Source organism: Bos grunniens, chromosome 1 (assembly GCF_055505025.1).
Source record: "Bos grunniens cultivar Pamir isolate PY7600 chromosome 1, Bosgru_T2T1.0, whole genome shotgun sequence".
Classification (NCBI taxonomy): Eukaryota; Metazoa; Chordata; class Mammalia; order Artiodactyla; family Bovidae; genus Bos; species Bos grunniens.
In genome coordinates this window covers 93,075,481-93,102,846 of record NC_141165.1, presented here as the reverse complement: position 1 = coordinate 93,102,846, position 27,366 = coordinate 93,075,481, and the positions used below count along the sequence as shown (strand labels likewise).

At 41.2% G+C, this 27,366-nt stretch overlaps 1 protein-coding gene across 3 annotated transcripts; it reads left to right on the top strand.

Annotated features, from left to right (window-relative positions):
• Window positions 1-1,966: 1,966 nt before the first annotated feature.
• Window positions 1,967-27,087, top strand: POGLUT1 (protein O-glucosyltransferase 1). 3 transcript variants are annotated; one of them, XR_015165046.1, is made up of 11 exons: window positions 1,967-2,110; window positions 2,958-3,048; window positions 4,345-4,488; window positions 8,865-9,000; window positions 11,460-11,581; window positions 17,750-17,809; window positions 19,208-19,374; window positions 21,019-21,077; window positions 22,134-22,301; window positions 23,020-23,076; window positions 23,662-27,087. XR_015165046.1 is itself a non-coding variant. In XM_086404406.1 (11 exons), exons 1-11 carry the CDS (start codon window positions 2,026-2,028, stop codon window positions 23,816-23,818), a joined length of 1,179 nt encoding a protein of 392 aa, XP_086260532.1. In that variant the 5' UTR covers window positions 1,967-2,025; the 3' UTR covers window positions 23,819-27,087. The 3 variants fall into 3 exon arrangements, 2 of the variants coding, with proteins under 2 accessions (XP_086260532.1, XP_086260547.1); XM_086404406.1 differs by having other exon boundaries at window positions 19,208-19,307; XM_086404421.1 differs by lacking the exon at window positions 8,865-9,000 and having other exon boundaries at window positions 19,208-19,307.
• The last annotated feature ends 279 nt before the right edge of the window (window positions 27,088-27,366 follow it).

Sequence of the window (27,366 nt, the reverse complement as noted above, 5' to 3'; positions counted from 1 at the left end):
GCATATTCAAAAGCAGAGACATTACTTTGCCAACAAAGGTCCATCTAGTCAAGGCTATGGTTTTTCCTGTGGTCATGTATGGATATGAGAGTTGGACTGTGAAGAAGGCTGAGCGCTGAAGAATTGATGCTTTTGAACTGTGGTGTTGGAGAAGACTCTTGACAGTCCCTTGGACTGCAAGGAGATCCAGCCAGTCTATTCTGAAGGTGATCAGCCCTGGGATTTCTTTGGAAGGAATGATGCTAAAGCTGTGACTCCAGTACTTTGGCCGCCTCATGCGAAGAGTTGACTCATTGGAAAAGACTCTGATGCTGGGAGGGATTGGGGGCAGGAGGGGAACGGGACGACAGAGGATGAGATGGCTGGATGGCATCACTGACTCGATGGACTTGAGTCTGAGTGAACTCCAGGAGCTGGTGTTGGACAGGGAGGCCTGGTGTGCTGCGATTCATGGTATCGCAAAGAGTCAGACACGACTGAGCCACCGATCTGATCCGATCTGATCTGATATTCATTTTAAACTAACTTTGAAGGGAAGGATGTTTGTTTTCCACTATATTTATTTTAAACGAACTTTGAAGGGAAGGTCATCTATGTAGTACCTTGCTTGGTGGGCTTTTGATTAATTATTCACTTTGAAGTATTGCTCACCTTCCTGGAAGAAAAAGGAACACTTGTTTTCATTTGGAGTCCTAAAGGCTTGTAAGATACAGTATTAAGGATTCATTTTCTTCTCTTCCCCACTCACCCAAAATGAGTTACATAGCCATTCCTAACTAATCAACATTATTTTATCTTCCACCATTCCTCAGCATACATCCTAAATGCTTCATTACCATCAACCCAGGTTCTATTCCCACCTGCAAATTATGGGTTCCCCTCTTTCAGCATCTCTAGCACAATATTCATGAACTGCAACATCTCCTTTTCTTCAGCTTGGAATACAATGCACCCTTCCTGCCTCTTTCTCCAGATTTCCATATTGATCTTTCCCTCCACTGAAACCAGTAGCATCTAGTTATTGCCTTAAATTGTAAATAAGCTCCCGGGAAGAATATATTTCTCTCTACTAGATCTAAATTCCTTCAGGGCACAAATCTCATCTTGTATTTCCACAGAGCCTAGGTGTCACCATGCACATTTTATAAAATAGATACATACTTGCAACTGTATATCACCATATATGCCTACATTTTACAGTATAATGTTGTACTCCGTTTTTTTTTTTCCCCCTGAGTCACCCCGACTGTTATAAATTGCTATTACAAAGAGACATGTGCTATATACTATTTGCAATCATTTGACGTCTAACAGTACTGTAGACATTCAGGTGCTCAAATCTATGCTATTTAGTAAAAAAAAAAAAAAAAAGCAGTTTGAGGCCGTGGAAAGAACTGCTAGCCCGGGTTGTGCCACTGACTGTAAATCTTTGGGTGAAAAAATGTTTCCTTTTGGCTTTCAGTTTTTTGGCTGCGGAGAATAAGACGTTTTCAAGATGTTACAGAATGTAAAGGACAAATAGACATTTTTCCCCAGGGTGCCATTTATTCATTCTCTCCTGCGATTCGATTTTATCTGAGAGATGGATGCTGCTGCTGCTAAGTCGTTTCAGTCGTGTCCAACTCTGTGCGACCCCAGAGACGGCAGCCCACCAGGCTCCCTTGTCCCTGGGATTCTCCAGGCAAGAACACTGGAGTGGGTTGCCATTTCCTTCTCCAATGCATGAAAGTGAAAAGTGAAAGTGAAGTCGCTCAGTCGAGAGATGCATATATATATGTATATATAAAGAGCGCGAGTTCAGCTCTAAACAAACAAGCACGTCAGCGGCTGACTACCTGTGCCGCCTTCCCAGAGAAGCTGCGCAGCTTGCTGGGCTCGGGACCAGGACCGGGAGGCCGAGCGGCGCTCTGCCGTCACTGCGCTGGGCGGCCCTCCGCCCACGTGGTGCGGCTCCTCGGCCATCTTTGTGCGGGGCTCCGCTTTCGTCCGCGCAGCAACTGGGACTCCGCGGTTGGGTGGCAGGCGATGGAGCTGGGGGTGTCCTCCCAGCTTTGGTTGTGGCTGCTTTTGCTACTCCTGCCCCCGGTGCCGGGCCGCGAGAAGGAGTCAGGTGTGCTCCGTACAGGGCCGGGCTCACCGATGGGGTTCGGGGTCTGGCCGCGTTCCGGGGCGCTCTCCCGCGCCCCTCGCTCTCCCGCGCTGCTGGCGCCGCTTTCGTGCTGTGGCCGCTGCGGCGCAGAGCTGGGCAGCGGGCACGGCGGCTCTTCGGAGCAGAGAGCCTCTGGGTGTCCGGCACTGCTTCTCCTGCCTAGAACCCTGGAGAGTAACCCATCCTACAGAATTCAGAGCGATAGTGGGTAGGGGAGGGCATGCCCACAGCGGGTATGGCCCACGCTTGGCTACCTTGCACCTCCCTAAGACACACTGGGGGATAATTCGTGTGTGTGTATGTGTGTGTGTGTGTGTGTGTGTGTGTGTGTGTGTGTGTAGTGTTCGTAGTCCATTGTGTGTGTGTGTGTGTAGTGTTCGTAGTCCATTGTGTGTGTGTGTGTGTGTGTGTGTGTGTGTGTAGTGTTCTTAGTCCATTGCGTGAAGAGATTAAAGGAGGGTTAATTACTGTGGGCTTTTAATCGATCCTCTTTATAGGGCTCAGTTTGATTAGTAAAAACTGAGTATCTGTGTGACCAATTTATCCGTAACCTTCTGAGTGCTGGGCATTAAGCTTGGAAATTTTCCCCTTTCTTGGATGTCTGGCAGCCAGAGTAGAGGAGCAGACTTGACCTGAGTGCTGGAGAGCTGTAGAATGAAACCTTCCTGGCTGTCCATTTCCACCAGTGGGATGAAAAGGGGGTGTCTAATAAAAGTTTTGGCTTTCTGTGGATTCTACTTACCTGCTGCTAGTGAATAAGAATACTCAGGGGTGTTTTGTTAACCTTCATTTTTTTCACTTTTTGAAGGTTCAAAATGGAAAGTATTTATTGACCAAATTAACAGGGCTTTGGAGAATTACGAACCATGTTCAAGTCCAAACTGCAGCTGTTACCACGGGTGAGTTCTTTTCTTTCACCCATCTTTAAGAATTTAGATCTTGTCAGGAGGAAATCCCCTAAAATCCCCAAGAGACCTTGGTTGCAGTGGTCAGAGAGCAGACAGGGTCCCTGAGGTGGTTTTCTGATTTCTAGAGAATAAAAATACACTGGGATAGTAGAGGCCCAGGTGGTCTCAGCATTGCCTGTTAACTCCCTGTAGGAATGTACTTGTTTGCATTCCCCACTGGACTGAAAGCTTCTTGAGGTCAAGGCATATGCCCTACATTGGCTGTTGTATTCCTGGTGCTGACTCTCAGTAAGTGAAAGTCACTCAGTTGTGTCTGACTCTGCAACCGCGTAAACTATACAGTCCATGGAATTCTTCAGGCCAGAATACTGAAGTGGGTAGCCTTTCCCTTCTCCAGAGGATCTTCCCAACCCAGGGATGGAACCCAGGTCTCCCTCATTGCAGGCATATTCTTTACTAGCTGAGCCACAAGGGAAGCCCTACTCTCAGTAAGTACTCCATAAATATTGTTGAAGGAATGAACATATTTTTAAATGAATCAAATTATGTTTCCTGTTGGTTATCTTTTAATGTATGCAAATTAAGGCTAGGGTGTGATGGTAGAAAGATTACTTTGAAATCAGCCTTACATTCTAGTGCCAGATTCAGGTCTCAGATCCAAGTCAGTTCTCTAGATATCAGATTCCTTATCAGTTAAATAACAGAGTCCTTTAACTCCTCATTACATTCATTATTTTATAATTCCTCAAAAAATTTACCTGATGCATGTGATACTTACTGAAAACTTGGTTTGTACCAAGCCTTAAAAGGGATACAAAATAGTGTAATTCCTAGTTACTCCTGTCAGTCACACATACTGCTGGAGTATGTGGGGTGGTAGGGGCCGAACAGGCTAGAACGTAAGACTCGGTTTCAAGCTGTAAGGCATAAGCTGTGCCTTCTGTGGAATTTGGAGAAGGAAAGGTCAGCGGGACTGCAGTGACTGGGAGGACACAGGTGTGACAGGAGTATTGAGAAGGAATATGCATCAGGCAAGGGAGGGGCAGGCCAGGTGGAGGGAGGGGGAAGAGATGCTCGATATTGGCTTGCTTTTTCGTTTCTGTTGCTTTGTTGTTATTTTAGGTTACCTGTGGTGCTTCTGGGAAAGAGGTTGCTCATTCCTGCTCCCTCTTCTTTCCCGAAGCTTTCTATGCTCTCTAATACTGAGCCCAGACCTACAGATAGGAAGAGTTGGGATGGTACCCTTCTCTTGGGCTGCTTTCCTTGATGATTCCCCTTCTTTTCCAGTGTCATAGAAGAGGATCTAACTCCTTTCCGAGGCGGTATCTCCAGGAAGATGATGGCAGAGGTAGTCAGACGGAAGCTAGGGACCCACTATCAGATAATTAAGAACAGATTATACCGGGAAAGTGACTGCATGTTCCCCTCAAGGTAAGAGCTGTAAGGTACATATATCTTCTGACCTTATTGCTTACTTAATACTAATCCACCTGCAATGCAGGAGACCCGGGTTCAATCCTGGGGTTGGGAAGATCCCCTGGAGAAGGAAATGGCAACCCTCTCCAGTATTCTTGCTTGGAGAATTCCATGGACAGAGGAGCCTGGTGAGCTTCAGTCCATGGGGTCACAAGAGCAGACACGGCTGAGCAACTGACACTCTAATATAGTCCAATTAAAGGGACTTAGAAGTAAACCCTCACATTTCAGGACCACACAATAGTGACATCTGTCTCCTCTCTCTTTGTAAGGCTGGGGCACATCACTGGTTGTACTGGATCTGGCTCTACCCCTTCTTCTCCAGATACAGCAGCTGCAGGACACAGGCTAATGTTAACTAGTGTGAGTGAGCTGGGTTGAAGAAGAAGCGATGACTGATTGTCAGGGGACAGCTATTGTTCTAGATACTGACTATTCAAAGAAAGGTGGCAGAAAGGCAAGAGAAATAACTAGGGCTGCAGATTACACAGGCCACTCTGGGCAGGACTTTAGCTGTGAGAGCTGAAGTTCCTTATCAGTGGGCTAAAGGCTGATGGGGAGGGTCACAGACTGAGCCTGGAAATTGCCCTTAGGCAGCATTATTTACAACAAATAATAAACCTTCCTCGTTCAAGCCTTTTTTTTTTTTTTTTTGGCGCAGCTGCCTGGCTTGTGCGATCTTGGTTTCCAAAATAGAGATTGAACCCGTGTCCGGGGAAGTGAAGTGAGAGCTCAGAGTACTAACCACTGGACCGCCAGGGAATTCCCAGGAGTCCTTTTTTTTAAAAAAAAAAAAACCCTCAAATCTTTATAAAATTACAAAGGCAGAGTATTCCCTTACTAAGACCTTTTTTTCTAAATGACGTATGCCATTACAAGTAAAATAAATGAGCAGTATTGTAAAAAAACAAGCATCTATTTGGTCACAAGGATTTATATTTTGTCATAATAACTTCATTACAAATTAGTGTATTTTCACTGTCAAAAATACATAAAAACAACAACAGAAAAATATAAAGATCATTTAATATCCCATATTCTGAGGTAATCACAATTTTGGTTTTCAAGTGTCAGGGGCAAGTAAGGTGGTAGTGGGGAAAATCATTGAGATATTTTAAATAGACATTTGTTTCATTACTTGGAGCAATAGTAGAGACTTTAACTACAAATTATGAGTATAGAGGAATTTGTGATTTCTACAAATGAGAAAGAAAATATGAATATAGATCCTTTTGGACTTTAAAAGGTTTTCCAGTGTTTGATAGTTAGCTGAACAATCTCCGGATCGAATTAAATTGTGCTCTCGAAGTTTCTGCAAGGCACATAGCTCTTATTCCTGACTCCAGAGCATTGTGGTCAGAATCTTGAGCTCTTAGAAATATTCTTAAGAGAGGATGGGACCTTTCATTGGCAATAAAATCGTCTAGAGTTCTAATACATTGAAAGTTCCCTGCCCCAATTACATACACAGCTAAAGAATTGAGAGTTAAATAAAAGAGAAACAAAACAAAATATTTAGAACCAGCTTAATGAAATGGACACAGTTGTGTAATATCTCAGACTTTTATCTGGCCAAAAGTAGTATCTTTCTAGGTCTAGATCTTTTAATTCACCCAGTTTGAGAAATATCAGTGACATTTAAAGAATTCAGTTCTGAACAAAAGGACATGTAAACTCACCATTTCAAGGATGAGCTAAGGAACTGGAGCACCATCTAATTAAGCACCTGGAGATGCATCATTTCAAAGATAGAGAATAACATTTTTTTTTTAAATAATAGCATTAGTGAAGTATGGTTGACATAAATTGCACATATCTAAAGTGTACAATTTGATACATATATCAAAATATGTATCTAATATATATTCATATATATATATGTATTTGTAGCCAAGATAATGAACCTGTCACTACAAAAGTTACCTTGTGGCCCTTCTTTCCCCTTTTCCCTGTCATGCCTTCCTCCTGTCCTATCCCTGTCCTCAGGTATCCACTGATTTGCTTTCTCTCATTATGGATTATTTCCTTGAGTTTTATATAAATAGAATCATGCAGTACGTGATAGAGTGCTATTTTAAAAGCCAGGTGTGAAAGAAAATAGCAAATGTTTTAGCTGTTAACATGTAAATGTAAATACATGTAAATGTATTATTATAATCATATGTAATAATATTATTATATAATTAATAATATATAATAAAATACAATAATACATTTTTTAAACTTTGTAACTAGTAATTTTTTTAACATCAAAGGAGTATTATATGCACATGGTAAAATATTTGGTTAACTCAAAAGTATATACAATGATGCCCTCCACCATACCACTAGTCCCTGAGTCTTCCTCTCAAGAGACAGCTACAGTTGTATATCCTGCCAGAAATAATCTGCATATACAATTGTCTAGATTCACCAGCAAACCAGAATATGCTGTATCTTCTGTTCTGCAATTTACTTTTCCTTTCCATGTATCAGTAGATTTTGAAATTGTTCCATAGGAGTAGTACATGGAGAACTCTTTCATAGCAGCATAAAAATCCCATTGTATGGATTTCTTTATTCAGTTCTGTATCAATGAATGCTTAATTATTCCCCATCTCTCCCCTTTAATTTTTGACTAATGGAAACAACGCTGCAGTGAGCGTTCTTGAACTTAGACTTTTGAACACTCATGCTGAGTTGCTTCAGTCGTGTCTGACTCTTTGTGACTCCATGGACTGTAGCCTGCCAGGCTCCTCTGTCCATGGGATTCTTCAGGCAAGAATACTGGAGTGGGTTGCTATTTCCTCCTCCAGGGGATCATCCCGACCCAGGGATCGAACCCGCATCTCTTGGGTCTCCTGCATTGGCAGGCGGGTTCTTTATCACTAGCGCCACCTGGGAAGTCCCTTTGTAAATATATCTACAGTATAGAAGTAAAATTAATTAGGCAAATAAAGTGTTTTTAAATCTCAATAAATAGGAGCAAATTGTCCTCCAAAGAGGTTGTTTTTACACATTCACCACCCACTTATCACATGCTCAGAACAGACCTCACACACTCAGTAACACTATGTATTATCAGGCTCTTTTGATCTTTGACAATCTGATTGGTAGAAAGTAGCATGTAGCTTCACTAGATTTTTTATTTTGTCATGTTGATACTTTTTTGTTGAAATATATTTAATATATAATGTGTAAATTAAAGGTGTATAACATTAGTCTGATAAGTTTATTTTAATATGATTTCTATTGTAGCAACAATTAGCACCTCTGTATCATGTTACATAATTATTTTCTTTTTTAGTAGTGGAAATGATTAAATTATAGTCTCTTAAGTTTGATAATTATCATACCATTTTGTTATCTATATTCACTTCACTGTGCATTAGATCCCTATGGCTTATTTATTGCTCCTTGTAAGTTTTGTTCCCTTAAACAACATCTGTCCTATCCCGTCTTTCCCCAGCCTCTGATAAGCACCATTTTATTCTCTGTTTTTATAATTGTGGCTTTGAGGGCATTTATTTGTTAGTAGTACAGTTGACCATCTTTTCTTACGTTTATGAACGATTGATATTTAGTAATCACCCTATATATTGATATGTAGTCATCAACCTATATATAAATCAGTCATTATCACACTGCCAGAAAATTTTGGTCAGACCTTGGAATGTTGCTACCAGTACTGTGCTGGTCCGGACCTCAAGGATGGGGCAGGAAAGTTAGCTCTCAGTGTATACTTACTTTCTTTCCAGAAATCCTTTTAGAAAATCTGTTCTGAAAGCTATGTTACAATCTTTGTGATTCCGTACCTGGCATTCTTTCTGGCTTGCAAAGCTGCTCTTGAGAATGTTCTGTATTTAGGTTGAAGGTAATGAAAGGTTCTTTATCCTTCCTCATAAACTATGAGACTTAGTTATGGTGGAAATAAAAATAATGTCCTTGTGAGACGCAAAGCCCAGGGGACATAATTAGAAAATCAGCTTTTCCAGTTCCTATCAAAATTTACATCTTGCTTACTAATTAAACTATTCCATGTAGGAGAAATAAATGCTGGAAATGAAAAGAGGAGAGGAAGTGATAGGAGTAGCAATAATGTTCCCATCAAACTTAGGATGCTCTAGTTGGAGAATTTTATTATTGTAAGCTGGAGAAGCTTAGCCAGAAAAGATAACTTGCACCACATGAAAGAGTGGAATAGTCCTTTCAGAAGCATTGCTCTCAGGACGCTTTGCAGGAGGCCAGTGATCTGAATGCTGGGTTGTCTTACCTTGCAAGTGTCAGTGGGACCCTGCCTTGTCTGAGAGCAGGCACTGATCTGGTGAAGTTGTGGTATTTCTGGTTGACAGGTGTAGTGGTGTTGAACACTTTATTTTGGAAGTTATTGGGCGCCTCCCTGACATGGAGATGGTGATCAATGTGCGAGATTATCCTCAGGTTCCTAAATGGATGGAGCCTGCCATTCCAGTCTTCTCCTTCAGTAAGGTAAGTACAGAAAGGGCTGTCTGAGGGGATGGAGGGTGGTCTTCTAGGTCATAAGCAGGAGATGACTGAATGTGGCAGAGTCTGATGGGTAATGGTGTGGATGAGGCCTGAGGTTCCAAAGCAGGTCTGTGTCCCTGTTAGCTTCACAGTCATTGAATGATAAGACTGAGGAGGAGGTGAGGACCTGTAAGTGATGAGTATGATTGCTTGGGATCTTAGCTAGGGCTGAGGGTGGAGGGTGAGGAATGAGAGAAGCCTGAGGAACCTCTAAGAAATTGGAGGTGGGGTTCAGAGAACCTGCAGAGCATGGGAGAGAGTGACCCAAGAAAGCTCATGGACTTTCAACAAAAATATTGAGCTCCTACAATGTATATATCCCCCATGCTACTGCGTATCATCTGCCTGGCCACTATATCCCAGGGTCCTAGCCAGGCTAATGGTCAGACTAAAGGTTCTCAAATAACCACACAGTTTGCACCCAAACAGTACACTGAGGGGATAGGCCTGAGGTGCCTGAGGGGGACATGTGAGAGGGTGATCTTCGAGTCTCGTTATGGAGAGATAGGAGTGCTGGAACATGCTTGTGGGCTTGGAGAATAGGGCGCAGTTAATATCTTAGTGCTCAGCTTCTTGCAAATGGTGTATTAGCAGGAATGGGCCTTCATTCCCTAGGGACTAAATATGAAAGCACTTGGGGCAGGGATGGGGGAGGCTAGAAGAGAGTGGATGGAAAACTCTATGGGAGAAGAGTAGGTCTGGGAAAACCCTGCAGACTTTGGGAAAAGGAACTGTTTCTGATTTGGTGTCTCCAAAGCAGAGGGAGTTTTTCCCCACTTTTTCTTTATCAGAGTTTACTTTCTGTCTAGACTTGTTTATTTCCTGTGCTGCAAGTGGGCTGAGGCCACATTGTGTTGCATTTCCCATGGTTTAGCCTCAATTCTCAAAAGTGCTTGGTCCCGTTATTTGTCATGAGGCCCTCTCAGAAGAACAGATAGAGGCTCCCATGTAAGTCAGTAAGGGTTTATGTTTATTATTTATCTGTTTTTTTCTGCGGATAATGAAGTATGATCATCAATATACTAACTTTCCTTTCATCTTTAATTCCTTCCCCCTGCTTCTTTTTTTTTTAAACCAATGATTCCTAGTTTGCCAGGCAGGGATTTTAGTCTGTCAGCTTTATAATAAATATGCAGTTTCTTTTGAGCAGCTGTTATGCCTGAGGTGCTTGATGAATCGCATACCATTTTTTAAATATTTGAAAGAAGGCAAACAGCATATTGCATATGTAATTCCAGTGGAAGACAGTAGAATTAGAGGTTTATCACTGGCCAGAATTTTAACAGAAGTAACCATATAAAGGTTTCAAATGGTTTCAAACTTTTTTCAAAAGGTGTGGAATAATACCCCTACCCCCTTTCTGCCCATCATTACTTTTGACCCCGATTAAAAAAGAAAAATAACCAAAAAATAACTCAGAACTTATTGACCAACCAATATGAGCTCAGAAGCGCCACAGTATTAGGTAACACTAACACTTATTGAGTATTTACTATGTGTCACTGTTCTAAGTTTTTTACATGTATTAACTCGTTTAATATTTAAAACAAGCCTGTTAGATAGATACTATTATTGATATTATCATTTCTCTAGTTATAAAGATAAGGAAACTGAAGCGTAGGAAAATTAAGTAACTTGCCTAGAGTTGGAAAGAGGTGGAGTCAGATAATCTTTCTCAAGAGCCCACACTCTTAACTATTGCATTGTATTTCCTAATTCTTGCTCCTATAAGACTTATCTAGGAAATCATTAAGAACTGGTAGGACCATATATGGAGAAGGCAATGGCACCCCACTCCAGTACTCTTGCCTGGAAAATCCCATGGACGGAGGAGCCTGGTAGGCTGCAGTCCATGGGGTCACGAAGAGTCGGACACGACTGAGCGACTTCGCTTTCACTTTTCACTTCCATGCATTGGAGGAGGAAATGGCAACCTATTCCAGTATTCTTGCCTGGAGAATACCAGGGAACGGCAAAGCCTGGTGGGCTACCATCTATGGGGTCGCACAGAGTCGGACACGACTTAGTAGCAGCAGGACCATATACTCTCCAAGTATGATATCAGTTAAAAGATGAGAAAGCTATGTGGTCATTCAGAATTGGGTATATCGTTTCCTTAAACTAAAACCTCCAACAGTATATTTCTTCTAGAAAAACACAACTTTTGGGAACTGGAAAAGTTGACATTTAGTGTGATTTCATATTCTGGGATTCAGTCAGCCCATGAATTTTAACCCATGATCATTTTTGCCTTTTAGCATCCAGAGTCTAGACTTAGATGTGTCTTTGATGGCGTGACACAGGGGCAAGGCCTTTTCCAGATCCCGTGACATGAGTGCAGTTTGCTGCTGCTTCCTCTGCTCCAAGACTGATTTAAAATAACCTCTCTCTTTCTGTTGAAGACATCAGAGTACCATGATATCATGTATCCTGCTTGGACATTTTGGGAAGGAGGACCTGCTGTTTGGCCAATATATCCTATGGGTCTTGGACGGTGGGACCTCTTCAGGGAAGATCTGGTAAGGTAGGTCCTCTAGAGAGGTTTTATTTGTCCCTCTTTTTGGGTCACCTTGAAGTAAACAGTTAAGTATAAACAATTATTTTCTGTAAAATGACTAACTTTTAAGCTAAAAGACAAAAAAACACTTTATAGCATAAGCAATTTTATATGTGTATAGAAGTATTTGCATATCCATAGAAAAGATGTCAGCAGTGCTTCTGTGGGAGGGATAATAGAAGCCTCTTTTTTTTCTTCTTTAAATTTTTCTATACTTTTAAGATTCTTTAAGAGTGAATTTCTTTTAAAAGTAGGAAAGAATAAATGATCATATTGTGGGGAAGGATAGAAAATTACTTGGAAGAACATAAATGTATTTATAATTAAGAGCCAAGTTCTTCAGGCAGGGATGGGGTGGGCATAAATGTCCCATCGGCATCTCAAGTTCAAGCTTATTTCAGATCATCTGTAACTGAGGATTGAAACCTGCCTTGGCCTGTTGTCTGCATCCTGCCATCATTTCAGAATTTAGATCGTCTCATTCATCAAGCTGTAGGTGTTTCTTACCTAGCTACATTTTACATTAATGATCCAAACGACATTGGTGCCTAATTAGTAAACTTCTAGAAACACAGTCTTTCTAGTTCTTCTCTCAGATGTAGAGAAAGCAATAATTTAATTCAACTTCATTTTCACAAATATCTATCACCTGTATTAAGTGTGACTACATATTTAAATGAGATGAAGAGAACATCCCTTTTCTGGAGAAGCATGTAGGGCTGTAGTCCTCTTTGTCTGCTAGAGCCACTGGTTAAATAAACAAGTCAATTATTCAATAGGTTTAATTGGGAAATTATTTTTTAAGATAACTTGGCCTCATACTTTGTTGTTCTTGTCCAGCTCTTTCTTTCAGGGATGAGGGAATGCAGACTCAGAGAGGTTAAGTGACTTTGGTCAAGGAACCAATTTAGGCCTGAAATCCAGGTTTCCAAGTGCATTATCTTCTCCACTAGTTAATATTTCCTGTGTCCGCCAGACTGTGAGACTGTCATTTTTTATTTAGCATTTCATTTTGAACATAATTTTGAGAGAGAGAAAAATAATAACGTTGTTAACATTTTTTCACCAAGTTATTCTTGACTTTAGTTTTCTAATTCTTTTTTTTGCCCTCAGGTGCTTGCAAATACCCTTTTCACATTCTTCTTTTTGTAGCTCTTTTTCCACCTGCTGTACATCTACTTTGTTTTTAAAATCTCTTTAAAAACAACTTTTTTCTGAATATTAAAACTTTGTATGCTTATAAAAATTTATCAGTGTGTCCCACTTAGGCAACTTTTCCCCCACTAATTGGTGTGTCTTAGAAATCTTTCCATGTCAGTACATAGGTGGAGAAGGAAATGGCATCCCACTCCAGTACCCTTGCCTGGAGAATCCTGTGGACGGAGGAGACTGGTGGGCTGCTGTCCATGGGGTCACACAGAGTCAGACACGACTGAAACGACTTAGCATGCATGCATGCATTGGAGAAGGAAATGGCAACCCACTCCAGTATGCTTGCCTGGAGAATCCCAGGGACAGAGGAGCCTGGTGGGCTGCCGTCTGTGGGGTCTCACAGAGTCAGACACGACTGAAGTGACTTAGCAGCAGCTGTTGCTGCAGTACATAGGAAACTGCCTCATTCTTTTAAACAGTTGCATGGTATTCTATCAGATAATAACTTGATTCATTGTGTCCTTCAGTGTATGTGTAGGCTACATGTGTAATATTTGCATAATTTCTTGTTTTCTGAAGTATTAGAGGGTATGTTGCATACTTTATGGCTCTGTACCCCTTAATTCTTTGCTGCATAATTCCTAAGAGCGAGAGCGTTCCCTTAATAATCACATTGCAATTATCAGTTACAGGAAACAATGTTAATTCAACATTGAATTGTCATAACAGTATCCCATAAGACACATTTCTTCTCAGATACAGGATCCAGTCCAGCATCTTGTGTTGTATTTAGTCCTTATGTGTCTTTAACTTGTTTTAATCTGCAACAACTCTTAAGTGTATCCTTCTCTTTTACTGTGTACTCTTATTGTTTGTAAACTAATAAGCAATTTTTAGGGAGATAGAATATGTTTTAAAAATCGTTAATATGTTTTTCTTTTGATATCTTCACCTTTTATTCTTGAGCTGAATTTATTCATGATTTTAGAATTGCAATTTTATTTTTTAGAGCCCTCCATTCAAAATCTCTAGCCTCATGATTTCATTTCTTACCTTGAAACTTTAGTAATCTGTTTCCTGATCTGCATTGGTGTCTGCCTGGCGTGTTTCCATCTTTATACTCTTCTGGGAGTTTGTCCCCATAGACTGACTTTTCACCCTGTAGAAGAATTCAGTATTGCTGTGGATTTAAAGAATTCACTCTACTGTCAGCAGAGGAGTGGGGTAATAAAAGAGGGCTGGGGCAGCACCAGTGTTAGTGCTTGCCCAAAGACAGAAATCCTAACATGGGTCTTCTGAAGGGGTGGATAGGTGGGTGGGAAAAATGAGGGAGAGGAAAAACAGATGATACGTGGTTCAAGTCTGTCTATATTAAATTCAGCTTTCCCAGGGACTAAGGAAATTTATACTCAAAATTTCAGTGTTTTTGGTTGGGTAGTTGAGCAGTATATCAAAATGTAAAATGTGTATATCCTTTGACCCAGCCATTTTACTTTAAGAACTTATCCTGAGAAGATAATTAAACAAGTATGCAAAAATGTACATACAGGGATATTCACTTCAATGTTGTTTCTTAAAGTAGAAAGTTTAAAACTACCTGAAAGCTCACCAATAAGGAATGGAGTAAATTATGACATGGCTGCTGCTGCTGCTGCTGCTGCTGCTAATTCGCTTCAGTCGTGTCCGACTCTGTGTGACCCCATAGACGGCAGCCCACCAGGCTCCCCGGTCCCTGGGATTCTCCAGGCAAGAACACTGGAGTGGGTTGCCATTTGCTTCTCCACTGCGTGAAAGTAAAGAGTGAAAGTGAAGTCGCTCAGTCGTGTCCAACCCTCAGCGACCCCATGGACTGCAGCCTACCAGGCTCCTCTGTCCAAGGGGTTTTCCAGGCAAGAGTACTGGAGTGGGGTGCCATTGCCTTCTCTGATGACGTGGCTATAAAATGGAATATTGTGCATGAACGGAAAGTAAAGATAGAATAGGGCTTAAAAACAGGGACTCTGGATTTAAACCTTACTAGCTGTGTAATGCTGGGCAAATTGCTTAGCCTCTTAAAGGCCTCAACTGTGTAAAGTAGGGATAATAAAAGCCATCTTGTAAGGTTGTAAGAATGAGTTGTGTGTGTGTGTGTATATATATATATATACAAATGTATATACACAATGTGTGTGTGTATATATACACACACACACACACACACAATGTGTGTATGTGTGCAGGAATGTGCAGGAATCACACCTGCATCTCTTATGTCCCCTGCATTGGCAGGCAGGCTGTTTACCACTAGTTCCACCTAGGAACCCCCTCTCCCCGGCACCTCACCCACCAGTGCTACAGTAGTTCTGATTTGTTAGGAGGGAGTATGGGACAGAGCAAAAAATAGTTGGACTGGAGAATCAGGTAAAGATGATCCAGTGAGAAAGAACTGGAAGATAAGCCAGGAAAATATGGAGGACTGGCTCACTTAAGAGAAATGAGTAATGGGACACTATTTGTATCTGAACAGTACCTCTACCTGAAAAGTTTATGTGCGAAGTTTCTCCATTATAGCAAACAGCTCACCAATCCCTCATGAACTCCACTTCAGTTTGACCCCCTCCTTTGTCAGCGAAAGACGCTGCAAAAACATCTGTGAAGGGTTCCCACAAAGTAAGTTAAGAATGATGCATCTGTCACCTGAAACTATCACAACATTGTTATTTGGCTGTACCCCGATACAAAATGTTTTTGGTGTTTAAAAAAAAAATGATGCATCTGTGAGCTAGCAGTTTCAGCAAGGGAAGCTGGTTGTGGTAACTGGTACTGAGAACTGAATTTCGCGGACTTGGTCTTTATGGAGCACTAAGTACAGTTTGAGGATACCAGAGTGCTTTGCAAAATCAGACTAAATCTGATAATACTTCCTATGCATCTAAAACATAAAGTCAGGAAGTGATTTATTTCCTTGCCCTTGATTCGGTATCTGATATTTTCTGCAGTTATTGTTGCCTAGTAATTTTATCAATCAGTTCAGTTCGGTCACTCAGTCGTATCTGACTCTTTGCGACCCCATGGACTGCAGCATGCCAGACTTCCCTATCCATCACCAACTCCCAGAGCTTGCTCAAACTCATGTCCATCGAGTCGGTGATGCCATCCAACCATCTCATCCTCTAGACTCTTGCTTAAAGTAAGGAAGAAATCCTGATTGTACTGAATTAAATAGCCCTAAACATGTCATTCGGAGAAGGCAATGGCATCCCACTCCAGTATTCTTGCCTGGAAAATCCCATGGATGGAGGAGCCTGGTAGGCTGTAGTCCATGGGATTGCTAAGAGTCGGACACGACTAAGCAACTTCACTTCCACTTTTCACTTTGATGCATTGGAGAAGGAAATGGCAACCCACTCCAGTGTTCTTGCCTGGAGAATCCCAGGGACGGGGGAGCTTGGTGGGCTGCCGTCTATGGGGTTGCACAGAGTCAGACATGACTGAAGCGACTTAGCAGCAGCAGTAGCAGCAAACATGTCATTTACTTTGGGAACTTTTCTTTCAATGTTGCTAACTTATTAACCAAACAGTAGATTTGTGCATATTGCTAGCTAGCATCTCCAGAGGATAAAGTAATAATAAAAGGGAACATAATGTCATTTAGAGCTTTTTCTTTTGAGTAGCATTGTTGTTCAGTCACTAAGTCATGTCCAGCTTTTTGCAATTCCATGGACTGCAGCACACCAGGCTTCCCTGTCTTCCACTGTCTCCTGAAGTTTGCTCAAACTTGTTTCCACTGAGTTGGTGATGCCATCCAACCATCTCATCCTCTGTCACCCTCTTCTTATTCTGCCCTCAATCTTTCAAAGCATCAGGGTCTTTTCCAATGAGCCGCTTTTCACATCAGGTAGCCAAAGAATTGGAGCTTCAGCGTAAGTCCTTCCAATGAATATTTAGGACTGATTTCCTTTAGGATCGACTGGTTTGATATCCTTGCAATTCAAGGCACTCTCAAGAGTCCTCTCCAGCACCACAATTCAAAAGCATTTATTTTTTGGCACTCAGCCTTCTTTATGGTTCAACTCTCACATCTGTATGTGACTACTGGAAAAACCATAGCTTTGACTGTATGGACTTTTGTTGGCAGAGTGATGTCTCTGCTTTTTAATTTGCTGTCTAGGTTTGTCATAGCTTTTCTTCCAAGGAGTGTCTTAATTTCGTGGCTGCAGTCACTGTCTGCAGTGATCTTGGAGCCCAAGAAAATCCATCACTGTTTCCACTTTTCCCCTATCTGTTTGCCATGAAGTGATGGGACTGGATGCCATGATCTTAGTTTTTTTAATATTGAGTTTTAAGCCAGTTTTTCACTCTCCCCTTTAACTCTCATCTAGAGACTTTAGTTCCTTCATTTTCTGCCATTAGAGTGGTGTCATCTGCATATCTGAAGTGTTGATATTTCTCCTGGCAATCTTGAATCCAGCTTGGGATTCATCCAGCCTGGCATTTTGCATGATGTACTCGGCATAGAAGTTAAATAAGCAGAGTGACAATATACAGCCTTGATATACTCCTTTCCCACTTTTGAACCAGTCCATTGTTCCGTATCTTGATCTGCCTACAGGTTTCTCAGGAGGCAGGTCAGGTGGTCTGATATTGCCATCTCTTTAAGAATTTTCCAGTTTGTGATCCACACAAAGACTTCATAGTCAGTGAAACAGAAGTAGATGTTTTTTGAAATTCCCTTGCTTTTTCGATAATCCAACGGATGTTGGCAATTTGATTTCTGATTCCTCTGCCTTTTCTAAACCCAGCTTGTACATCTGGAAGTTCTTGGTTCACGTACTGTTGAAGCCTGTCTTGAAGGATTTGGGGCATTACCTTGCTAGTGAATTGAGTAGCCTGGGTCAGACTTACTTTGAAATGTAAAGCTCTCAGCTAAGCTTTAGAAATTATTCAAACACTTCTTTATATAGTTAAGGAAGAAACACAGAAACTAATGAAATCTGTTTTTAGGTCAGCCGCACAGTGGCCATGGAAAAAGAAAAATTCCACAGCATATTTCCGAGGATCAAGGTGATTATACTTTCTGACATTTTACAAAGGTACTCTTCTGGCTAATGTGTACAATTTTGAGAGTGTGGCAAACTCTAGTTCAAAGAGAAAACGAAGATAACTAAGAAAAAGACATAGAATCACAGAATTTTAGGCTAGAGAAGAACCCAAATTATTGGCCAAATCACTTTTAGCTGAATTGAAATTCAAAGAAGTAAAGTTCATCTGTCCAGTCATTCAGCAGACATTTACAAAGTGTGACGAGTGTGATAGGCTTTAATTATTTAATGCTGAATAGAACAATGAGCTGTCCTCTTGCCTGAGAGATTGCATTTCCCTGGGAGTACTTTATGATTGTGCCCACAGACTCTCTTCCACTTAATGGCAGAGCAGGAACCATCACTAGCTCTTCTAACTGCCTTTTTCATCAGACCATGTGGCTGCCAAATAGTGGTGGAAGCGTAGACTGAAACTGGTGAAAATTGAGAGAGATGCATGGAAGGAAGGTAGAGCGAAAGCAAAAAGGTTAGGGGAAGACTGAGTCCATGTTGTTCAGCTCCATATCCCAGGTGTTGAGAACAGTACCTACCTTGTAGATGCACATTGAGTATCTGTTGGACAGATGAATACCAAGACGAATGTGAAGGGAGAGAGTTCTGCAGATTTCTTAGTGTGTCCTTGTCACACTCTCTCTTCACTTGGTGGTGGATTTCAGAGTGCAAATGAGCCCAACAACCATTGCTTATGGTTCCTTGTCAACATCTCTGATTCTCAGATCTTCAGATTACAGATTCTTAACTTGGGATCCATGTGTGGACTTCAAGACTTTTAGGAACTCCTTGAAGTTATATGGGGATATGTAGAGAGGGCGTCCACAGTTATCAGATTCTCAGGGAGTCCATGACCCCTCAAATGTCAACATCGTCTGGTACTAGAACCATAACTAGGACTTTTTCTACAATAAGTTTTCAGGTGTTTGAGCCCTTTGGTTTTCTTTTTAATTTAAATATTATACTGGGTTTTACAGAGCACACCCAACAAAGGTCATGTAGCTGTTTTGGTGAGTGGTGATTACCTAGTTACACAGCTATGAGTACCAGTGATTAGAGGTTATATGAAGCTTCTAAAAGGGAAATAATTCCCTGGGATGTGGCTGTAGTATAACATAATCCTAAAGACTAGATGCAAGCAGAGAGGGCCAAATACTCCCCTGCCCTGAAGGGTACAGTGGCAAACAGCCAGGACCACCTAGATGCTGTAGGATCTAGTATCCCCCTCCTCTTCTATTAAATAACCCGTGAGTTGTTCATCTGTGCATATGGTCATCGTGTTGGGTCCGATTACTGCTTACCTTTCAGCTATTGGGAGTGGTCTTATGGTGTAGGAGACGTAGTTCTATGTCATGTGTTTCTTTTATAGGACAAGTCCAGAACGAGATCCTCTCATTCTTCTATCTCGGAAAAACCCAAAACTTGTTGATGCAGAGTACACCAAAAACCAGGCCTGGAAATCTATGAAAGTAATCACCAATCATCTGACTAGAGCTACAGCAGTGAACATTCTCACTCCAGGAACATTGCAGCTGGGTAGAACTTCACATTAGGTTTCCTCTCAGTGCTGGGATGAATGTTGAGACCGTTCCATGGACTAGAATTAGTATATGTGTAAATTATTCTTTTTCAAACTCACATTGTGTTTCTGGGCCCTTATGATGACTCATATTTTATATTAATTGGAAGGTTTAAACCAGAGGTCACAAACATTTTCTGTAAATGGCTAGCTGGTAAATGTTTTAGGCTTTTCGGACCTTACAGTCTGGGCTGTAGTTCCTCAGCACTGCCGCTGCAGGGTGAAGGCGGTCTTCGACAATATGTAAACAAAGGAGCATGCCTGTGTTCCAATAAAACCTTATTTAGGGCATTGAAATTTGAATTTCATAAAATTTTCCCATGTCATAAAAATATTGTCCTTTGGATTTTTTCCAGCCATTTGTGAGGTAAAAATAACTTTAGTTTATGGGTTGTGCACAGAAACAAGCAGTGACCCAGATCTGGCGTACGGGCACTAAGTTTGCCAAAATCTGGTTTAAACCATTGGTTCTCAACCCTGACTATACAATCCAACCAGAGAGCTTAAAAATTAATAGAATAAATCAGAGTCTCTGCAAATGGTATATAGACATCTTCATTTGTTTAAAATTCCCCAAGTGAGTCTAAGGTGAAACAAGCAGTGACAGGCTTCTTTGGTTGGGAGTCCCATCTCTATCCTCTTAACTCTTTCTTGCCTTATTCAAAGACCCTTAAGTTGTAAATGTCCTCATCTGAAATTTCCATATACCATTTGAGGATGATAGGAGAAAATGTTTAAACTTCTTGTCAGAAAAACCAAGTGAAAACTAAGAAATACTAAGTAAAGATGCATGTATTTATCACATGATCATTTAATTCAAACAGAAGCAGGTGCAGTATAAGAAACTTTGTTAAAAAATAAAAATTATGAAAAAATGTATCGATTCATGACAGCATCTGCTATGGGAGGCCGCAGAAGCAAGCAAGACTTGTTCCCCTCACCATCTGCTAAGGTGGCTGGAATATGGATAGGGGATAGGGGTCTCGGACTCTGATGCCCCCAGGCGCTGCAGTCGTGAGCGGGAGAGAGCACTGAAGGTCCAGTCATTTCTGCCAGGGAGAATAGGAGCTCTCTTTGCCACATCCTCCTTTTTTTTTTCCCAAGAAAGGTGGAAATCGGTTTTTATAAGAAGTATCCTGCCACTTACAAATGCTGGGCAGTGGTTTGAATATTTATTTTTCAAATACTTTGCTAGTGCAACAAAATCTGTGTGTGGGCTACACCTCTAAAGCCCACCAGCCACCGTTTGTAACCTCCTTTGCCGTATGATTTACACAGAGTGAGTTGTGCTGCAGGCCATGACCTCCTGAGTGCAGACGAAGAGTCACATGGCCCCAGGGAAGCTTAAACTCTAAAATCACACAGACCAAGTTAAAGCCCAAGCTCTTCTACTTAAAGCTGTGTGACCTTGAGCAAGTCTCCCAACTTCTCAAAGCCTTGGCTGCTTCATTTATAAAGTGAGACAGTCTTGCCTCCTGAGTTTGTGCATTCTGAGACTTCAGGGAGGTCATGTTGATGAAATGTTCAGTGACCCTTGTTGCACAGTGGTCTTCAATAAATGCCCCTGCTGCTAATACTAACAACTTCCTTTTCCCTGAAAGGATACCTTGGGAAAGCCAGCTGCTAAGGATGTCCATCTTGTGGATCATTGCAAATACAAGTAAGATTTCCAGGACTCCTGACTCTTCTGGTTTTCCCTATTTCTTTTGGAATAGCTTCTCTTTGGGTGAGGATTTTAATACTAGGGTCCAGCTGGGGTTTGTGAAAGTCACGTTAATTGATTAGTTATTGCTTACTGAGAGCCTGCTGTGCACAAAGCTCTGGACTGGGTTCTGTGGGAACTGCAGAGACAATGAAACAGGGACAATGGTCCCTGCTTCCAGGGAGCCTGCATGCCCATAATCAAAGGGATGGGGTCCCCTCTCTGCACCCCACACAGCCAAGAGCTGAAGTTAGATCAGTCATTTATTAAGTTAATAAAAATAGTTTAAGGTTCAACATGAATGAGGAATATGTAACTAATGTATTATATTTAAATGTCAAGACTAAGAATGAGATGAAGGTAAAACAAGGTCAGGAGGTGGGCAGTGGGGATACTCAGAGGAATGAATGGTAATTACACTGCATAGTGGGAACTACAGAGTAGAAGCAGCTCTGGTTAGAGACAGGTACCAGAAATTCTGAAAAGAAAATGTTCTTAGTTATTAGCTTTATTTTCCAGGGGGCATTTCTTTGAAGATTGATTAGGCATGCCTGGTTGTCTTCTCCAGACTTCTTAAGAGGAAACAGGGAACAGGGCATACCTATGACCAGATAGGGAACACTATGGGAAAAACCAGGCTTTGCGGGGGGACCATGATGAGTTCGAGACTTTAGGCCTAGAAAAACTTGTAAACAAAGGGTGAGATATTGTTTCCATTGAGCCTTGTGTCCGCTCTGCCCAGCACCCAGCTGCTGGCTCTATCTGTCTCTGCCTGGAGAAAGTATTTCTTTTTCCCCCTCACGCTGATATTCCCAGGAACAGGCTCTAACCCCTGGAAGAGCAAGGAGTTTATGGGAACTCCACAGGGACATGCTGATGGGTCCTTGAAAATTGAAAGTGGAAAGAGAAAGAAGAGAGGGTAATAAAAGGGGAGAAGAAGAGGGGATAAGAAAAAAATGTCATGTGTGGTAGCAGGAATATAGTATCAAGTATATTTTGCTCTCTGTTTTCCAGGTATTTGTTTAATTTTCGGGGTGTTGCTGCAAGTTTCCGGTTCAAACACCTCTTTCTGTGTGGTTCACTTGTTTTCCATGTTGGTGACGAGTGGCTGGAATTCTTCTACCCACAGCTGAAGCCATGGGTTCACTACATCCCAGTAAAAACAGACCTCTCCAACGTCCAGTAAGCAGCCGTCCCTCAAGCGGAGTCTCTGATGACTCCCACAGTCTGCCTCTAAGTCCCCAGCCATTCAAGACATTTAGTCCTAATGACTTTTTCCACTGAAAGCTTTTTTTTTTTTTAATTTTGTTTTCAAAGATAGTATTGCATTATTATCCAACTAGACTGAGTGGGATTTAATTTTTTAAGTGCTCTAATGCTGATTCAAAATGTAACATTCAGATAGTATGCATTGAAAAGCACTAATCTCTCAGACTAAATAGATATGGGTATTCAATCGTGTTATATCGTCAAAAGAATTTTCAGATACAGTGTGAGAACTGGCCTCGGTGAAACGAAGGCAAATTTCCTCTCATGATGGGAAGAGCTAGGACGGCATATGGAGAAGGGCCAGAAATGTAAGCCCAGTGCCCTCTTCTGGGGACCAGAGCAAGAGACAGGAGGGAAATTTTTTATTCACTATTGATTTTTGGTGTGTATCATTGAACATATCTCTGTTTTCCCAAGTATGTTCCAAAACTACAACAGATTGTTTCGTCTATGTGCAAAGTACTTTTTTTTGTTGTTATTTTGATCCTGTGAGGACCTGATAGCTTTACTTTAAAAAAACCCAACATCCATATATCTGAAGATTAACTACAGGCCTCAGTATGTTATCTCTCTGCTTAGTACTAATGAGCATGGTCTGTATTTCAAAACCTAATAATTCTTTCCATTTTAGGGAGCTGTTGCAGTTTGTAAAAGCAAATGATGATGTAGCTCAAGAAATTGCTGAAAGGTAAGTTCTGTTCATTTTTCTTTTTCCACTTTAATCATTCCTACTTCTCCCAAGCTAAAGTCATAAGAATGTTGTTACCATGGTGCTATCTGAATGTCGGCCTCATTATACAGAGATAATTAGAATCAAAGCTGTCCTGGGGAAAACTACACATTCACCTATGTCCCAAGCCCATCCTTTGTAGAGTTAGACTGAAATATTTGAAGTAGATCAAGTACCCTTTCTGAGGATTGGCTCTTTATATATTTGTTTTTAAGAAAAAAAAAATGTCTATTTCCAAATGCACGTGTATAGTAGATATTATGGAGAAGGAAATGACAACCCACTCCAGTATTCTTGTATAGAGAATCCCATGGACAGAGAGCCTGGTGGGCTGCTATCCATAGGGTCGCACAGAGTCAGACACGACTGAAGCGACGCAGCAGCAGCAGTAGATACGATGGCTGTAGAGTTGGTTCTTAAGAGCAAAGAGTTAATTTACATGAAGTGTTCTGAACAGTGCTTGGCACAGGTAAGTACTCAAATGTAAGCTACTAGTTTTATCAAATGTCATGCCTTAACTGTTCTTGTTAATCTTGTCTCTAGGGGAAGCCAGTTTATTCTGAACCACTTAAAGATGGATGACATCACCTGTTACTGGGAGAACCTGTTGACCGAATACTCTAAATTCTTGTCCTATAATGTAACAAGAAGGAAAGGCTACGATCAGATTGTTCCCAAAATTTTGAAAATTGAACTCTAGTAGTCATGATCAGGCCATAGTCCTCTCTATGGCATCAGACCTCAGATATCCTACAGTGAGAAGCTTGCTGTGAATGTGACACCTATACCTTGGATACTGTTACCAAGTCAGATATCTGGTTTTCCTTATCATGCTGTACCAGGAGCAACTTTGGAGAAAGATCCAAATTGTATGTAATACAATTAGGAAGTCGCTCAACATCTTTGCTAAAGAAGGACCAGAAATCGTAAGATGTGGGTTTTGAACCTGATTCTGCCTTTCATCTTCTTAGGACCAATCACAGCTTGTGCCTCAGATCATCCATATGTGTATGTCCACACTGTGAAACTGACTATGCCCATGGGGTGACGCCCTTTGTCTCATTCTGTTGAGTAGAAAGTCACTCATATGAAACTAGTACAACTCATTACCACAGTTCTGCAGTTATTCTACACTTGATCTCTGTCGCTGTATTTTAACGTAGAAAACCCTTTAGGGTTTGTAAAGTATACTTGGGGATTATTTTCTGAAAGGTCTAAGGAAGCAGTAGTGTGCCATGCAACAATGTAGGAGCTTTCTTTTGTAAAAGCGTAAACTCTTTGGTACTCAGGAGGTTTCTATAAAGCCATGTAGAAAGGGGCCAATTGCATGAGTAGTCATTGCAATTGGATTTCAGCTTCCCTTTTTGTGCCTTCGCATCCTTTATGTTCTCTTTCAAAAAAGAGTGATTGAAAACCTCTTGATAAATTTAGGAAATAGTCCTTACTCTTTAAAGGAATTTTGCATAAAACAGCAACTCTTCCTCATTCTTCACATACCCTTAATATTTTTTCTCCTTGAGTTGGCAGCAGTCCACGCTTGCAGGGATCTCAAGGAGTCTTCATGTATGAAATGGTGTCAAGTTGGGAGTTTAGAGCATTCACCTTTAGCACTTACTTACACAGGAGATGCCTGTTTTAGTGCACATCCTGTTGAAGTGCTTCCTTTTTCCTTTTTGAAAAAGACATTTGGATAGTAGTTTAATCTCGGGATTAAAGTACTTAGTCAAAAATGAAGAAAAACTGTTAGATTAAAACCCATGTAGTTCAGTGACTCAGAACCATCCTTGTTCTTTAGACCCAAAATTTCCACTGAGAAATCAACTCTTTTTCCTTTGCCTCTTAAGAACTGTTTGGTATTAACTGGTTCCAAAATTAGTAAATGTGAGATTCGGTTATATAAAATCGGGGACTATATTTCCATTTATGAAACATGCATTTGGCCATTTAAACTCCCTTTCACGAAACTATAAGCCTACAGACCTTCTTAGAGGACTTTCTGGTAAGATCATTACATAGAACAGGGCAAATGTTTACAATTGAATTTTGTCTTTGAGTATTAAAAACTCGTGGGGACTGTGTCCTTAGGTGCTATAAATCTGGCAGTAAGAGGTCCAGATTTCTGAGTTGTACTGTGGTTTTGCCTTATCAATAGGAGGCCCTGGTAAATATTATCGTTCTGTTTTAATTTTCTTCTGACTAAACTAAAAGCTTAAAGAGATGGGAATACCAGACCACCTTATCTGTCTCCTGAGAAACCTAAATGCTGGTCAAGAAGCAAAAGAATCAGAAATGGAATAACAGACTGGTTCCAAATTGGGAAAGGAGTACGTCAAGTCTGTATATTGTCAACCTGCTTATTACTAATAACTTCTATGCAGAGTACATCATGTGAAATGCCAGGCTGGATGAGTTCCAAGTTGGAATCAAGATTGCCAGGAAAAATATCAGCAACCTCAGATATGCAGATGATACCATGGCAGAGAATGAAGAGGAACTAAAGAGCCTCTTGATAAGGGTGAAAGTGGAGTGGAAGTTGCTCGGTTGTGTCCGACTCTGTGACGCCATGAACTATACAGTCCATGGAATTCTCTAGGCCAGAATACTGGAGTGGGTAGCCTTTCCCTTCTCCAGGGGATCTTCCCAACCCAGGTCTCCGGCATTGCAGGCAAATTCTTTAACAGCTGAGCCACAAGGGTAAAAGAGGACAGTGAAAAAGCTGACTTAAAACTCAGCATTCAGAAAACTAAGATCATGGCATCTGGCCCCATCACTTCATGGCAAATAGATGGGGGGGAAATGGAAACAGTGACAGACTTCATTTTCTTGGCCTCCAAAATCACTGTGGATATTGACTGCAGCCATGAAATTAAGACACTTTTTGGAAGAAAAGCTATGACAAACCTAGACAGCATATTAAAAAGCAGAGACATCACTTTGCCAACAAAGTCCATACAGTCAAAGCTATGGTTTTTCCAGTAATCATGTATAGATGTGAGAGTTGGAACATAAAAAAGGCTGATTGCCAAAGAATTGATGCTTTTGAATTGTGTTGCTGGAGAAGACTCTTGAGAGTCATTTTGGACAGCAAGGAGATCACACCAATCAATCCTAAAGGAAATCAACTCTGAATATTCATTGGAAGGACTTACGCTGAAACTCCAATACTTTGGCCACCTGATGTGAAGAGCCAGCTCATTGGAAAAGACCCTGATGTTGGGGAAGATTGCGGGCAGGAGGAGAAGGGGGCGACAGAGGATGAGATGGTTGGATGGCATCACCAACTCAATGGACATGAGTTTGAGCAAACTGCAGGAGGTGGTGAAGGACAGGGAAGCCTGGCATGCTGTAGTCTATGCAGTCACAAAGAGTCAGACACAACAACGACTGAACAACAAAACTAAGAGCAAAATTTTCTGTCCTTTGGATTAGCAGCTGAGGGTGCATTTCCCTGGAAGTGTTTCCAACTCAAGCATTATCTCTCAGACTCCTTATTTTCATTACTCTAGGCAGTTAGAGGCTATCATAATATTTTTCTCAAGCCTGTATTATATGACATCACACTGTACTGTAGTTATTTGACTGTTTCTCCTGTGAGCTTTTTTGTTTCCCCTATGAGCTTCTTGATGGGTAGGAATCATGTTTTACTTACCCCAGTTTCTCCATTATCCAGCACAGTGCCTCACACAGAATGCACAGAACAATGCTGGAAGGATGGATGGATGGATGGGAACAGTGGACTTAACTAAATCCTGTTTACAGACTGCCCAGCCATTGGCTTCAAGAGGGACTGGACAAGACGCTAAGAATTGGGTCAATGCACATTCTCATCTGTCCTTTGAAGAGTTAATAAGACCATTTGTATTTAAGTACAGCAGATGTTATTCAGATTTTACATGTATTTGTTTACCTCAGTGTAGATGATATGAAGATGGGTGTAATGACATATAAAATGTATGGTTTTGAAAGTAATTTTTTATCTCCATAACTTTTGAAGGTTGTTGTTGTTTTTTAATACTAGCTGAATTCCACACTTATCCTTTCCTTCTCAGAGATAAAAGCCACACTTTCTTCAAGAAAAAGAGAATAACTCAGTTGATTTGAGTAAAGTGAGATACTTGGATAACACAAGGAATGATTTTCCTTTATTTGGGGAGTATCATCTAGGAATCTCAGCAAGAATTTGCATAGTCTCTAGAGTGCTGCCGTATGCAGATCCAGAGACTACAGGCTGTCTCTCAGTCCAGAATT

Bases quoted from the DNA above. Each gene is read 5' to 3' on its own strand.
- POGLUT1 (XM_086404406.1), top strand. From the start codon at position 2,026: ATGGAGCTGGGGGTGTCCTCCCAGCTTTGGTTGTGGCTGCTTTTGCTA. The intron at 2,111-2,957 runs GTGTGCTCCGTA...CACTTTTTGAAG, and splicing joins GGGCCGCGAGAAGGAGTCAG to GTTCAAAATGGAAAGTATTT. The intron at 23,077-23,661 runs GTAAGTTCTGTT...TCTTGTCTCTAG, and splicing joins GCTCAAGAAATTGCTGAAAG to GGGAAGCCAGTTTATTCTGA.